The 15,459-nt window shown below is 37.3% G+C and overlaps 1 protein-coding gene across 11 annotated transcripts in view; it reads right to left on the bottom strand.

The window, feature by feature from the left end:
- Positions 1-15,459, bottom strand: part of TP63 (tumor protein p63) — a 218,428-nt gene that overhangs the window by 90,060 nt on the left and 112,909 nt on the right. The window contains exons 1-2 of one of the 11 annotated variants that reach the window (XM_035710338.2): positions 11,294-11,472; positions 10,832-10,886 (exon numbers count right to left, since the gene is read on the bottom strand). The exons of 8 other annotated variants lie outside the window; for them this stretch is intronic. Coding sequence is in view for 1 of the 3 variants with exons in the window: in XM_025425345.2 (XP_025281130.1) it covers positions 11,294-11,335 (42 nt within the window). In the remaining 2 variants the exon portion in view is untranslated. Of the gene's footprint in view, positions 1-10,831; positions 10,887-11,293; positions 11,473-15,459 lie in introns of those variants that run through there. 2 more of the 11 variants (XM_035710339.2, XM_025425345.2) reach the window with 2 other exon arrangements.

The following is a 15,459-nucleotide window of genomic DNA, read 5'->3' as shown; positions in this document are numbered from 1 at the left end:
TACCACTACGGATCATCTTTCTGAGTCCATAACTATGTGTTTTATGTTTATAGTCTTTAAGTTCTATTTATTCACTTAATCCTCATGAGCTAAATGGCATTATTGTCCTATGTTTTATGCATATTTTATAGATGAGGAAACTGAAGCTCCACAAGATTAAGTAACTCCCTTAAGGTAGCAAGTGACAGAGTCCAAGTGAGAAACCAGTAAATCTGGCTTGAGAACCCGTATTGTTACGGATCTCTCATTCTGATTGCATGTAAATCTGAGTCGCTCAAATATCTGCCTGGAATCTTTCGCTACAAATGACATATTTCTTTTAAAAAAAAGTTTTTCATATTAAAGACAGGAGATAAAACTAACCATTCTTAGAATACGTGTAATTGCAAAGAGTGAGAGACCGTTAGAGCTTGGCCACCAGAAACTCAGTGCGGGTGACATCACATCGTCCCTCTTGAGCTTGAAGATTTTGAGTAGGTCCCAACTGTCATAGAATAAAGGCCCCAGATCTTTAAAGTGGTCTACGCCACGCTATTTGAAACTCTTTCCTTTGCTGACTAAAGAACCAGCAAATAGGCACTCCTCCAGGTTTTCAAAGGCAAACTCTTTCAGTTGTCAGCCTTCATGCTGGCAATATGCATCCTAGCTCATCTTGTACGTTTTAGTTCCATGTCTTCCCCCACGATGGGGATCCTGCTTGAAATTTCCCCTGGCATCACGTAATTGATGTGGATTATCCGTACAAATATATATTTTTTAAATATTTGTCTTTTCTGCTAGACCACAGCCCTCTGAGAGATTATTTCTTGTTATAATGGAGTCTCGTACCTGGAACAGGGTCTGAGGCACGGTAGCTGTTCCAGAAATATTTATTGAAGGAATAAGTGCAAATCATTTCAAAATAAAAATCACTTCCAGAAGATGTCTTTTTTAATTCTAAAACAACTAAGTGTTGATTTTTATGCTGAGAGAAGTCTGCCTTCAAATCCGATTCATGTCTGCACATACTACTGTCAAATGAATGTTATGGTGCATCTCCAAATAATCTCTATGACCTTTACTCTGTGTTTTGCTTTGTTTTGGTAGGTGAGAATTGGGCTTTTAGCTTCAGCTTTTATGGGAACTAGTAGCAGAATAGCCAGTCCTGTCACTCACACGGCAATGAGTAATACTTGGTAGCTCACGCCTAGCTGGGAAGTTTATTAATGAGCTTCTACTTCCTTAAAACAAACACATACACATTTTTGTGCCAAGGCAATATTTTTTACCTAATGGCCTAGAGTTTGTTTCTAATGCATCTAGGTCAGCAGTAAGAATCCAAATTTTTGTGGTTATATAATTATTCACTTCCTAGGGATGGTGTTTGTGGCCAAATGCAGATTTCTTGGGAAAGAAACCACCCAGAAACAAGCTTGGAGTAAGACATTAGTTTCTGGTGGATAGGCCACAAAATTTGTCCCTCCCTCCCTAATTTCCATGATTTTCTGCCCAGTTAGCTAGAAGTCAGTTTAGAATAATGCCCTAATTAAGGATTTACAATGTATGTTTTGTGGAACTGAGACTGTACTTTATCAGACTTACAAACCTTTCCTGCAAATGGTCTAAATTCATGACTTCATTTCCCAGACTTTATAATACACACACAGAGGTTAAAACATTAGCCTTGATTTGCAGATAGAAAAGTAAAACATGAAACAAGGAGTATACTACTCAGTTTTACTATTCTATACATATTCAAATGAGAGACACTTTCATGCATTCTAATTTGCTTTTGCTTGTCAGGTTCTTTGCTGATTGCTCCATTTTCCATTGTATTTGAGATTAAAATTTTCAGTGATTTACTACGCTTTATAATTAGACATGGTGACTTATGTAACATTGCAGTATTCCTTTAAGCTGTCACTTTTAACTACAAAATAAAACCAAAGTTTCCAGCTATGCAGAAGACATGCCTTACTTTGAAAAGACAGCCATCTATTCATTTCATCCTCTTTATCCCATTTTGAAAGTAATAATCAATCAGTTTAATAATTACAACAGCTCCTTGGTGTCTTATTTGAACACGAGAAAACAAACAAACAAAAAACTAGGACACCATGTTTAAGAACAAAATGACTTAAAGATTTCTCAGACATCCTTTAGTAATAATAACACCACAGAAAATGAAACGGGAAAGTGTTTGCAAATCATCAAGCTTATTCACCCACAGCAAACCACCCCAGATCTCTGGTGATGATCAAGAGACAAACAGGGGACAAAATGAATCAGGGGACAAAATGAATCAGTGTGGAAGCAAGTAAACACTTTTAAAAAGTGACTGCAAAGCAAGATAACAATCTAAATCTATTTCGTTTTTTATTTTTTTTTTAAATCAAACACATTCTCTGTTCTCATGGGTAATCAATTAAATGAAAGCAGCACACACTTTACACTGTTTACCTCTGTTAGAATACAAGCCATTTCTTACTCAGGAAACTTCCCTGTCTTTTAAAAACTTTCTTGCTACTTGAAGTATAATGGAAATAAATACCAGGGCTCATTTAAAAAGACAGAGAGGGAGAGAGACAGAGAGAGAGAGAGAGAGAGCTTGAGAGAGACTTGTAAGATGTCAAAGAAAACCACACCATTCAGAATATACAGGTGGAGACAAGGCTTTGTACAATGTATGCAATCAGTTTGCTTTTTGCACAGGTCAGTTACAAAGAGCCATTTCTGTAAAAGTACATACAACATGCCATATTTTTATCTGAAGATACCCCTTCATGCAATAGCAGCAGATGCATGCCTCCGTCACATTCAGGGACCTCCTTTGGTGGTCTTGGAGAGGATATGGAGATACATAGCATGCATCCCTACGCACCAAGAGTCTTCAGTCTAGAATTGGGGAGAAGGCCCCTGGTCCATAGGGAGACCAATGAGGGATGAACAGAGATGTGCAGGAGAGTTCAAGGGGAAGGGGGGTTATTCTGAAGTGTGTGTGTGTGTGTGTGTGTGTGTGTGTGTGTGTGTGTGTGTGGTCAGGGAGGGTGAGAAATGTTTAAAGGTGAAATAGCCTCCCAGCAGGGCCTTAAAAAGTAGAAACCATTTGACCTGAAGAGAAATATCTGTGGGGTGGTGTTGGAGTTATAGAAAAAAGCCAGGAAAAGTACCTTCTCTGGAAATTTACTATTCTGATTTTCAGCCTTTCAAGCACTTTGGGACTGGCTATGGAAATCATTTCCCAGCCTCAGGCTTATTAAGGGCTTTGGACTTCACCCAGGGTCTCTCTTTCTCACTGTGTCTAACTGTGGAGTCCTCAGCCTTAGTCTGGTGACAGTCTCCCATGGTCTATTTAAAAGTAATCAAGCCATTCCCAAAACATCTGATGTTGCCCGTTGAGAGGGTAATGGTTTTCCTTTTAATTCTGATTCCATCAATAGAGTGACACTAATCCAGACTGATTTGAGTAAACAGGGCATATTCTCCATTGTCTCTGTGATCTGAGAAAGAATAAACTTGAGAAAGCTCACTGCCTGGATTGGAAATGGCCCCTTTGGGTGTTTTTGCGCAAGCTTGAAAGGAAAAAGAAAATGCCTGTATGGAGTTCTTTCCAAGGCAAGCTGACTTTGGGGGTGGTAATTCTCATCGGGGTATTATACTAAACTGCACCTATTAGTGGCTTTAGCACCAATAAGAAAGTAGAACTATTTCTTTTGTAGTGTTTCCAGAAGAGCTGACGAGAGTGTTTCATAAATTTCCGCCTCTGGCAACACACCACGGCTTGACTCAAAATTCCCTCTTTCGGCTTTTATAAGGAAATCTTTTTTTTTTTTTTTTTTTTTTAACATTGAAGAAACACAGACAAGATGCAATTCAGATCACAGGGTTAGCATGAGATATCAATTTACACTCTACCCTCATCCACTAATATTCCAAAAATGTTTTATTGTTGCCAGTTATTCCCTTACCTAGAACCAATATCTGCTTTCCCTTAACACCAGTTACTGAATTTCAAATTGACAGGTAAATATCACCTGGTAAAGCCATCTTGCCATCTACACAACAGCCTGATTTTACTTTGTCTTTGAAAAACAACCTTAAGCAGGGTGTAGAAACTTAGTCATTATCAAATAAGAAATAAATTTAGCAATGAGAACTTCCCAAGAATTTTTTTTTCAGAATATAAAAAGGAATACCTTTTGAATAGGATAGGTGTGTGCTAGATTATGAGACCAGTAAGAAAACCCAATATGGGGAACTATAAAATACTGTTTCTGAAAAGACTTTACAGGCACTTTATTTAACTATTTAGTTCTGCAAAGGAGGTTATAAGCAATTTGGTAATTTCTGGAACTGCACTGTTTCCCTGAATGTCTGTACAGAGTTGAAAGCAGGACAATCATTTTTCAATATTGGATATTTTCAAAATCCACTTTATGTTAATGGAGGATTAGGTGTGTAAGGAGACACAGGAATGAGACACAAGCTTGGACTTCCCCCCACTTATCTGAAGGGCCAATTCTCCCTCCTGCCCGCCTCTTTGCATTTAAATCAAGTCACTGAGTTACCTCCCCCAACAACCTACCCCTCTATTATCTCCTTAATTGTCTACATTTTCTTCCTGGGTGAGATGGAAGTGATGAAGGAGAGTGGAGAAGGAAAGGATATTAATATGGGTGAAGACAAGTCCTCCCCTCATATTTCTGTTCAAATCTTAAACGCAAATGTGTATCCTCATCCAAAATGAAATTTGAAAAAAAATATGGTAAAGATTTTTTCACTTGAGATACCAAAATCTTGATTTTTTTATTGTTTTTTTGTTTAATTTGGGGGAGGGGTGTTTGTTTCTTAAATGGGACATTCATATTTGCTTCTGTTCTATTATTTCCCAATTGTGATTCTCATCTTCAACAAATATCATACTTGGTGTATTCTCTCACATTTAGCTGCAGCATTACTATTTGCATTTAGAGCAGTGACCAGAGAAATGGTCTTCTCATCCTGATTCTAAGATGACTATTTAATAAAGTTAATTCTAATTAACATAAAGAAGCAGTCTGGATTTTGTTCTTGGTGTTGATAATTTAAGAATGTAATTACTGGGTCCTTTTAGGGATAAGATATCATATCTATCCCTACATAGGTCTAAGGAGGGAGATCAGGAAACCCTCGACTTCACCCAGCCCCAACATTTGGGCTAATTTTTCTCCTTCCCTGCAGAATGATACTTGTCATGCCTGCAGCATGTAGACAGTGTTTTGAATCTCTAAATCTGAACATTGTCCATGCTCTCAAAATATTCATAGGTTCTAGTTCTTAGTAAGATAGAAGTCCCTACCATATTTTGTTGCTGTTTCTACAACAGCTTTTCATTTTGACATTCATACTAAATACAGATCTGTATTTAAATCAACATTCTCTTTCCCAGTCAATATATCATGCTCTTTCATCTGGTCCTGTGAAGTTTTTCCTTGTATTTGTAATAATTTTCTACTCTACCCAGAATGACCTGCCTTCCCCACCCTGGCAAAAATCTGGTCCCTAAATGAAGTGAAATGTTACCTTCATCATGAATAGTTTGAACCTATTTCACTATCTTTGAAAGCCTTTAGTGTCTCCTACCACATTCTATTTCATACTGAAGTCATTTTTAATACCTTATGTGCACTAGAGAATTGGGAGTTCTCAGATACCAGTGGCTGCAACCTATTCACTTCTGCTTTCCCTACAGTGCCTAGCACTGTGACCATCCTTAATTAACTCTCAGTAAATATTGGGTTGTAGGGAAATGCTGCTTTTGTGGGGGAAATAATCTAAGTGGACGAAATAAATCTAAGTTTGTGGAGCACTACTGTGTTTGTTTACAAACAAATTTATTTAACTTTTCCATTTTGGGGTGGGGGTTGGGGAAAATATGAAATGAAAGAGCAGGTCTTTATTTGTAGGGTGATCATATGCTTTGTCTTCTAAATGGAACACTTTTCGAAAGCGAAAGTGGCTCTATTTGTGATTACATTTGAATAGCAAGCATAAATTAGGACAGACCAAAACCAACTTATCCATGGCAGAGACCATAGCTATTAAAGAGAGCAACACACGGAGAATACCTAATTTGTATAAGACTTCAGACGCAATCCATTTCTACCCTTCCAAAGGTTCCAGAGAAGCAGTGAATATTCTTGCAAAGACAGATAGCCAATGTGCAATGTGGAGAAACCCATTTTTATACCCCTAGGTGGTCTTGAGCAGAGTCATGTATCCTCCCCAAGTGTGCCCTGCCACAGCTCCAATTATACCAAGCCTCTGTTCAAAACCCTTCCATGATTTATCACCGCCACATTATTACATGCGACATGGCCCTCCATGAGTCACTCTATCTGACATTTCTAATTTTATTTCCTAATTTTTTCATGCTTTCGATTCCATCTGAACTCTTTGACATTGCTGAGTACACCAGCATTCACCCCAACTCCATGCCTCTGCTGATGCTTGTTTCTTCACCCAAAATCCTCCTTCCCTCTCATATTTCAAGGACATAGAAAGTTCTAACTGACCTTCCAAGTGCAGCTGCATTCTACTTACACATATAGACTTTCTTGACCCTCCTGTTTCGAGGTACTCTCTTTCTCTTTGATTCTTTATATTATCTAGCTCACACTCCTCATATGACAATGAAGATCTGCCCTGTATTATAACTGTATATGGTCATTTCCTCTGCGAACTTTAATCTTCTTGGTGTATTTTCATATCCTACACACCATCTTATACATAACGGATGCTCAGTACACACTTATTTAAAAAGAGTAAGTCGGTCCTCTGGACTTCTAAGTATCTCCTCATTCAATACTTGGTATTCATGACTATTGACAAAATTCAACTTAATGAAAAGGCACCAGTGAAAATTAAAAAATGTATAGAGAGGTAGCACATCAATAACCTACATTTTACTATTTTCTTATGCCTCCAAATTGTGTTCTTAAGAGATTAGGAATTACGGCCATAGCTTCATTCTTGGATTCACTGTTTGACCTTCACACTTCAATCCATTTTCTTCCAGAACCCAAATCTATTACTGTACTGGATATCCTGCATAGGTGACTCCGTCCACTAAATTGGCACTGAACAATAATGGTCTATCAGTCATCTCATCTTTTTTTTTTCATCATACATTCAAAAGAAAATTCTGAGTCCACTGGACTTGGAAAACTCTTCATCTTCAGAATAGTAAGGCTTTTATGGAATAAACAAGTTATTTTTCACAAAGGTATCTTTTGGTATCTGTCTTCACTCTTCCTTGTTTATTGACATAAACCACTTAAAAGAATAAATTAGGGTATTCAACGGAGGGGGAGTTTACTTTCAAAATATTATTATGAAGGGAGGACTTTTACTTATATTCCTCTATCTTACAAGCTCAGGTCTCACCCAAAGCAATCCTATGCACCTCAAAGAAAGCTCAGGAACATCTGTGACAACATACTTCTCATCCATTTGACCCATCTCCTTCCTTGATAAATATAAAATCTCTTAACCTCAGACTTAGCTCCCTTAATAAGAAGAATATAGAATCCAAATTCCATACATACTCATTGTCTAAAAAATTTTTAGTAACTTTGCACTCAGGAGATGCATGAGGTATGATGAAAACCCAACCAATTCTTTTTTGGTTGCCATAGCTAACCAGACATTCATTCATGTTTCTTAGTGTACTCTCCATACCAGTCGAGGATCACTGCTCTTCTAAAAAACAAAACAAACCAAACATGCTTTTTCCTTATCTAGGTAAAGGATAAGTGATTTATTATCACCACTCATTTTTCCAATAGTAGCAAAAGAAAGTATGATCTATGATCTGTGATCTAAGATCTCTTTCTCCCAGTCCCCTCTGGGCTTGAGAGCAACCAATTGTAAAACAAGCAATGCAATCTAAGACCATGGCATGGAGTGAGGAACACAGGCTGGCTGACAGCTAAATTAAATCTGCAGCTTCTGCTTCTTCCCTACTATGCTTTTACCTATGGCGCTAAACATTTCAAACATGGATGAGATGGGAAAGCTTGAGATAATACATTTATTAACTATTAAGAGAAAAATCACTCCCATGGGAAAAATGTCTCTTGGAGACAGCATTAAGATAGAAAAGACTGGTTCCCTTGACCACGCAGGCCCAGAGGTCAGTGAAATGGCATGGTCCTGAACTCTGAGATCTTATACTGCTGCCTTCCAATTACTCTTCTCGCTCTCAAGTAGATTTGCACATCAGTTCTTTACACAATTTTTTTTTTTAATTTTTGGAGCATTTACTAGGAATTACAATAGCCCTTTTCAGAATGAATTCTCTCTCTCTTGACATGAAAAAGGTTAAATTAAGTAAATGGGGCTGATTTAGACACCTATAGCTCTCTGAACTACAGAAAGAGGGATTCTTGACCTTGATTTGTAAAATGACGTGTCTCAGTATATGAGCCTTGATGTCCTGTTTAGTTTTAGAATGCAGGAGCCCATTAACCTGAGTACCTTTCCATCTTCACACAGAAACCCAGATAGACTTTTAATAAGAAATGTCCCAAATGTCCTTCTAAGAAAGATATGAGAATCTGTTTCTCTGTCTCTCTGTCTCTCTGTCTCTCTCTCTCTCACACACACACACACACACACACACGTGCACACGCACACATGTAGACGCACACAGAGACCAGGGTTGTGGTTGTGGTTGTTGTTGTTGTTGTTTAGCAAGAAAATTGAACTAAAACTTAATCTATGAAGAATTTCCCTTCTTTTGAGTCTCCCTCTCAGGCTAAGACAGTCCCAGAGGCTGCACCATTCCAAGCATGGCACAGTGGAGAGGTGCTTACTGGAAGACTCTCTCCATTGTAACCCAAGGGTGGCTCCTTCAGCCGAGCCTGTTACATCCTGCCCATGTTCTCCTCCCTTCCGGGCCCCTGCCTGTTCACGAACAGCTTCCCAAAATCTACCTCTGCTCAGAGGGAAAGAATTGGAAATCTGTGGAACAGGGAGTAGAGAAAGAACGGTCTTCTTAGATTGTTTTGGAGTTATCGGCCCAAAGACGTTACTAACAAATTAAACTTAAAAATTACTGAAGTTAGAGAATTGGGTTCTAGTTTCAAAGTGATTTTCACTCTCATGGGAGTTACATGCTTCTTTATTCTTCATCTGTCCATTTTTTAAATATTTTTGTGCGATAATAGATCACTGTTTCTGTATTAATGGTTTCTAACGAATGTTATCTCAAGATGAATCCTAAAACACTACAACTTTTGTATTAAATTTCCGGATTCTCAGGGCCATGCGGTCCCAGACATTTTGTCTAGTCAGATAGAGAGCTGCATTTTTACGGAGGACAAGATATTAAAACGTAACACTACATAGCAAAGAAAGCCATTTTTAAGCAACAGGATGAAAATCAAGCTATAAAATTACTCATAATATACACATTAGTAGAAAGATATAAAATTCACCACAGCAATATACGAAAAGATGCAGGAAGTTGGAGAAATTCAGCCATATTTTTTAGAGATACGCTCTTATACATGTTAGCAGCATTCCAAGAGAAAAGAGACAACTTGGACACCCAACTATACACATTTACCCAAAGTTTTGAAACTGCAAACCCACGGAAAGGTGTTTTCTCTCACCATAAGTCTGCTATACGCTCACATACGACATGATTCTTTTGCCCCCATAAAAGGCAAGAATTCTTACTGGTATCTCCTAAAGCAAATCATTTACATAGTTTTTCCCTTCCTGAGAAATAGTCATTACTTTCCATGTTGCAGCAACTTCATACTTTTCTTACAGACATCTCTAGACCACCTTCCCTATGTACCCCCTCCAACTTAGACACAAAAGCAGATCCCAGCCTGCTTATAAATATAGGTGTGAAAAAGCTCGTGAACAAACACAAAGTCAGATATGATAGGACTGCCAGACCACGTCTCTAGTGATTCAGACTGGCCAACACGGGATCACATAGACACAAGATCATCTTTAAAGTCACCTCCATTTTTTTTTTTTTTTTTAACCGTTTGGTAACATTTTAAGCTACCTTTCCATGGTAAAGCAAAACAAGAAACTCAAGTTTCTCCACTGAGGACAAGCAAGCCTGCTTGAATGTTTTAAAGGAAAATAGGCACTTCCTTTTCCTTCTGCAGATAACTCGATATTTCCCCTGCTATATTTACACAGTTCAGGTGTCTAGACAATAGCATGGTCAATATGACAGGGCAGGCCCCACTCTGGTGCCCTTCGCGCGACTCTTCCTTTTGCCGTGTGCACCCGAGTCCTATGCACTTTGTTTTGATTTTTAAGGAGCTCAGGTTGAGCACTCCAGTCTACTTTTCCAAGCATTCGCCTGCAAGCATTTTCATCCGAAACACTGAACTCACGTTCACCACCCGTGCGCACCCCCCCCCCCAATCTGATTAGTGTCAACACAGCTGCCCTATTCTGAGGAATGTAAACTAATATTGTTGTTAGACCTCCCTCAACCTTAGGAAACTTCCTCAAAGCCTTGCAGTCTCTTCAGGAGTTTTGTTTCCGTATCCCTCTGCCCAGTGATTTAAATCCCTGAGACAAATTTGAGGAGCGATCTGAGAGGCAAACCATCAGTTCCTTACATAAAATCTTACACGCTATGATACACATTGCCATGCACACATGTATAAATATTTAATAATCCATCACCCCCAAATAATTTTGTCATTACACAGTGAAAGTCTTAAGTCAATCACCAGACAATAGGGACATGAATGAAGTCCCCTGAGGATTTAGGTGGGTCTCTGGATTGATAGAATTCAAAATGAAGATGGCTTTAAAAAAAAAAAAATCTCACCTGGATTATTTTGAAAAAGCTTCATTTGCTTTTAGGATGAAGTCTGGAGATAGAACTGAGAACTTAACTGAGTTAAGACAGTCAACTAATTTGTCTTACTGGTTTGTGAATACCCAACAGAGAAGTTATTTCCATGTATCTAGCAGAATGTGAGCTGATCTCCCAGTCTGTTCTTACAAAAAATGATTTTACAAACTCCTGAATATTGGGTTTCTTCAAATACATAATGTCACCCAGAAATTTTTCTTCTCCCTCTTCTCCTATTAATTTCATCTCCTACTTAAAGGAAAAAAAATCTTACAGTCACCACAGAAAACATTAACCAAGAAAAGGAGATTCCTATACACAATTTGCAAAAACATTACATTGGGTGACCAAGAACCACAAATATGTAAGCTTTTATTTAAAAAATAAAACTGAATAAGCATCTCTAAATGGAGGGCTAAAATCTAAAATCCTTACCTCACTAAATTGAGTCTGGGCATTGTTTTCCAGGTACAACATGTTAGCAGTAAGATTGATCAATGCCGCTGTCCTCTCTTCTGGCTCCAGGATTTTCCAACCCCCCCACCCCCTCTGAGACCCTGACAATAGGAATCTACTAAGAAGATAACAGAACTCAAGTCCCTCTCTCTCTTTCTCTCTCTGTACATAATTTTAGGTTCCCTAATATATACCCAACTATAGGCATGAGGGGGCGGGACTCTTCTCTTTACCTGTCCAATCCATCAACTTCCACCTGGAGTCCTCCACTCCAATGGAGTGAGGCCTCTCCCATCTCATTAAGTAGTTAGAATTCCTTATCACCAATCTTTAAAAGAAAAAGAAAGAAAGAAAAAAAAAAAAAAGCAGGAGAGAGACAGGTAAAACTTTCCCTTGTCTTTCATAAGAAAGTGCTCTCTCTTAAAAACAAAACAAAATCTCCCCAAACAAACCACAGACCGTACCACCACCAGGACTTAGAGAAGGCATTTCAGAAGGTTATTTTACCCTTTGCAATTGAAAAGTAAAACTTCAGGGAAAGCTTTTGGAAGGCTTTTATTTTATTTTTTTTAAACTAGATGTCAAGTTTTAAGAATGACTACATAAAGTTAGTAATTTCTAACTAATTACTAAAAACTCAAATCCATTACTAAATACTCAAATCCATGGTTATGTTTTCTCAATATAAAAATTAAAATCCACTGCATGATAGCTAAAAAGTTTTCAATTTATTCTCCACAGAGAAATGCCAGTGGTTTAACACAAAGTTATGCCAACACAAGCCATTTAGTTTTTTTCAGAACATAATCAAAGTACAATTTAAACCATTGGTCCCGTTAACTTGTAAAAACAAACAAACATCCACATTATGTACAGGAAATAGAAATCCTGGGAAAAGCGCCCATTTTTTTAAGCCCATTAAAAAAAAAAAAAGCACCACTTCTTTCTATCATTAGTTCTTAGGACTAGGAATCGATACAAGTTTATCTATTTAAATATTTTCTTTACTTATTGTTTCTTAATTAATGCTCAAAGGTAATATCTTTTACTATAAACAGTTAATAAAGTATAAATAGAATAAATCTTAAAGTATGAGAAATCAGTTAGCCTTTGCCTTAAATATATATATACATAGATACAGAAGAACATTATTATAGAACCTGGTCCTGGTTACCATAATTTAGTGAAGATGAGAGGTACCCTGATGGTTATTGTTAGATTCACTAAAATATTCTTGTTACTGCTGAGTATTCCATGTAATTCAGTCAGAACTATGTCAAAACATGACTCCTCACCTCCACCCCCGCTTAGAAAGCTAAGTCCCTCTGTCCTGCCTCAAGGTACCACTAGCCAAGACAGCTAGAAATAAATCCTTAGATATTTTTTTCTAAAATTTAAAAGGTAAGAAGATAAGAGAATCAGAAGCCAGGCTAGGTTAGTATATAAACTTTAGAAACAGAGTTTATAAATGTATTCATGACCTTAGATTTGCCTCCTTTTTACTTCTATTTTTGCATCCATTAAAGGCATGTACATAAAGGACGATGTGATTATTGGCATATTTATTTTAAAGCCTGAGTCACTGGTAGGAATGTTTTTTTGTTTTTTGTTTTTTGTTTTTGCAAAAATTTCAATAACATCATTTGATCAAGTGTCCAAGAATATGACAATATCTTGTAACATTACAAATTTATATCAGACGTAATGTGCATTTTTTTCTCTGAAATATTAGGAGGATGACTTCTTACTACACGTGATTAACCAAATGAGCTCTGGGTACAAGGCAAAAAAATAAAAAAGGAAAAGAAATTACTTACAAAATGCAGTATAACCATTTGTATCATGTATTTAAATTCTATACCCACTGACAACTTTCAGGTCAACAGTGAAGATTATTGCTTCCTTAATCTGTGTTCTATTCCAGTGGTTCAAAAACTTGTATGACCCTGAGAATCAACCAAGGTGCTTTTTAAAAACAGATGTGTAGACCTGGTCTCAGTTGTTTTTTGTGCAGCCCATGAGGCAGTTCTGAATGTATCAGAATCTGAATGCATGGGAATCAATGCTGCAAAGTAAATGCCATTAGGACAACTGCCCAGAAAGCCAATATTGGATGATTTTGTACAATAGTGGGGTAGCATAACTTTTTGAATCCTAAATCTAGGGTTCACAGACTCAAATGTTGTTGATGTTCTATCCAAATGTAAACAAATTTCATCTTTTACAAAGTCGAAGATTCCCAGCAGGATTCAATAGACTAAAATGCCAAATTCTATTGAGCAACTCAGCCTTCAGCACAGTCAGGTCTGAGGATGATGGTCTGTGTCTAACATAGCTACTAAGATGCTGAACAAAATCTAAGACATATGAATCTTTATCTATCTATCTATCTATCTATCTATCTATCTATCTATCTATCTATCTACCTATCTACCTGCCTGCCTGCCTGCCACTGCTATTCAGGTACTTTGGATAGCTGAGGGGATACAGCACAGGACTGGGGGTTACAGCAGTAACTAGGAAATGCAGGCTCTAATCCCAGCTCTGCCTTTATTTAGCTCTGCCCCTCTGGGGCAGGTCACTGAATCACTCTGAATTCAAGTTCCTTCTTTGTGAAGTGAGGGGCAGAGCTAAATTATTCTAAAGAGCATTACAAAGGTAAGACTCTCTGTCTAGAATCCATGGAAGCAATTTAGAGGATCCTTCCTATTTTACTTGGATATTTATATAACAATCTGCTCATCTCCAAACTGCGCAATTTAAGCCATTAAGGTGTACAGATATCAAGATGCTTAAACGACTTAAAGAAGCAGGTACAGTATTGTGGGGGAAAACTGTGTTTTATGCTTTTAGTATTCTCATGATAAAAAAAATAAGCTACTAGTTACCAATTCATTTAAATTTGAATTTAGCACAAATACTATATAAATAACAGACATTTACTTAAGCAGGAAGTTCTAGAGAAGCCACTTCCCACACACACTCTGTACTAATAATGCCTATCCTGGGATATGAAAAGTTTAGCAATGTGCATTAATTTCCCTAATGACTTAGTGATGTATGTCAGTATTGTTATCCCCATTTTGCAAATAAATAAACTCAAAAATTTTAAGTGAGTTTCCCAAATAGGAGTCAGAACAACTCTATCAAGAGCTCACAACTTTCTGTTCTCAGCCCTTTCTTCTAGATTCCTCAAAGCTTCATGGCCTCAGAAGCAGGGGTGAAAATGCCACTGTTGTAAATCTAGTGCACCGGAAAGAGTAGTCATCTAAAATGTGGGTTCAACATCTCTGACTTCCAGACATAATACTATTAACATTTTGTTGCCTATCCCCTTTAACAGTTAATCCTGCAGGAGCTCTTTATGTTTTGCAGATATTAACCCTTTATTATAAGCACTGGAAATATTTTTCTGCTGTGTGCATGTGTGTGTCTGGTCCTTCAAACTTATATATGGTTTTACAGGTTGCTTTTCTGGTGTAGAACAATCCTAATTTTTCTATAGTCAAATTTATCATTTTTCCCCTTATGATGTATTATTTTTCAAACATAGCTTGAAAGGCTTCTCCCAGCCCACCATTATGAAATTCTTTAACCATAATATCACCTTATATTATTATAGTTTTTAACATTTTTTTCACATGTGAATCTTTTAACTCTTTGGAACTTATATTGGTATGAGAAACAAATGAAGATCCACTTCCACTCAAAACAGATAATTTACCTTTATCATTTTATCATTTTTTTCTCTCTGACTTGCCATATTATCTTTAATATACCAAACATCAATAGTTCCATTTTATATCTCTATGTAAGAAAGCTAAGCAAGTGTAGAAGTCCTTGGTACACATAAAACATTTGCTTGAACTTCTTAATCCATGCTGTGTGAAGTGGGTAGGGAACACCATTGTACCTACAGCATTTTAAAAAGTAAAAAACAAAAACCCCAAAAAATGGAAGCAATTTTGTGTTCCTAGATCTATGTCTGCCTCCGATGGTTGGAGGTAGGTGTAGAGGGTAGGGAAATGCTTAGGTTTCATGAAGCCACAGATTGGAGATCTGTGTTTTAGTGGGTTCCCTCATGAAGACCTCAGTTCTACTGAATGAGAGAAAAGAGAAGTTAAAGAGGGCTTGGGTAAATTTGC

Source organism: Canis lupus, chromosome 34 (genome assembly GCF_003254725.2).
Source record: "Canis lupus dingo isolate Sandy chromosome 34, ASM325472v2, whole genome shotgun sequence".
Classification (NCBI taxonomy): Eukaryota; Metazoa; Chordata; class Mammalia; order Carnivora; family Canidae; genus Canis; species Canis lupus.
The sequence above is the reverse complement of the archived record's forward strand: the minus strand, read 5'-3'. Positions and strand labels throughout refer to the sequence as shown.